This window comes from Raphanus sativus, chromosome 7 (genome assembly GCF_000801105.2).
Source record: "Raphanus sativus cultivar WK10039 chromosome 7, ASM80110v3, whole genome shotgun sequence".
NCBI classification, from domain to species: domain Eukaryota; kingdom Viridiplantae; phylum Streptophyta; class Magnoliopsida; order Brassicales; family Brassicaceae; genus Raphanus; species Raphanus sativus.
In genome coordinates this window covers 23,627,247-23,628,224 of record NC_079517.1, presented here as the reverse complement: position 1 = coordinate 23,628,224, position 978 = coordinate 23,627,247, and the positions used below count along the sequence as shown (strand labels likewise).

The window sequence follows — 978 nt, the reverse complement described above, 5'->3', positions numbered from 1 at the left end:
TGAGAGAGTAAGGCTCTATAGGGTAATTTGAGAGCATATCAACTTCATCAACAAATTACTTGAAGGTCTCCTAAAGAAGAATGGGGTCAAGCACAAAGTTGCAGCACCTTATCATCCCCAAACAAGTGGCCAAGTTGAGGTCTCAATAGGCAAATCAAGGGCATCCTGGGGAAAATTGTTGGCACAAAGAGGAAGGACTGGTCAGATAAACTTGATGATGCACTTTGGGCCTATAGAACAGCTTACAAAACCCCATTGGGTACCACACCCTTCAATCTTGTGTATGGAAAGCCTTGCCACTTGCCTGTGGAGCTTGAGTACAAGGCAATGTGGGCTGTTACAAGAGTGCAAATGAGAGGAGACTCCTACAGCTACATGAAATTGATGAGATAAGGATGGATGCTTATGATAGCTCAAAGATCTACAAGGAGAGGACTAAGGCTTTTCATGACAAGAATATCTTGAGGAGAGAGTTCAAAGCTGGAGATCAAGCGCTACTCTACAACTCTAAGCTGAAATTGTTTCCCGGGAAGCTCAAGTCTAGATGGACGGGACCTTACAAGATTAAAAAAGTGAGGCCATATGGAGCTGTTGTGCTATGGGACAAGAAGGGAATGGAATTTGTTGTTATCGGTCAAAGAATCAAGCAATACATGGCCAGAATACCAAAGGAGGATGGGACATTAACCCCACTCTCTGATCCTTCCATTACCTAATCTCAAAAAGAGGCAAAGTCAAGCTAGTGATTTTAAACAAGTTCACTTGGGAGGAAGTCCCATGGTTATCCTTGTAAATATTGCTTTAGGATTTCTTTTTTAAAGTCCCTTGGAAGATGTTGAGGCCATACGAAAGTGATGGCATGGGATCTGAGTTTAAAAAAATTGGAAAAGAGTGAGAGGTCAAGTGGACCGGGTAAGGTGGACCGGGATCGCATACCCGGTCGGGTTTGAGCCAACTTAAACCAAGAATAAGGGACCG

General features: G+C 43.5%; 1 protein-coding gene across 1 annotated transcript; it reads left to right on the top strand.

The window, feature by feature from the left end:
• The first annotated feature begins 395 nt into the window (after nucleotides 1-395).
• Nucleotides 396-716, top strand: LOC130498110 (uncharacterized). Its single transcript, XM_056991469.1, has one exon. It carries the CDS (start codon nucleotides 396-398, stop codon nucleotides 714-716), a length of 321 nt encoding a protein of 106 aa, XP_056847449.1.
• Nucleotides 717-978: the final 262 nt, after the last annotated feature.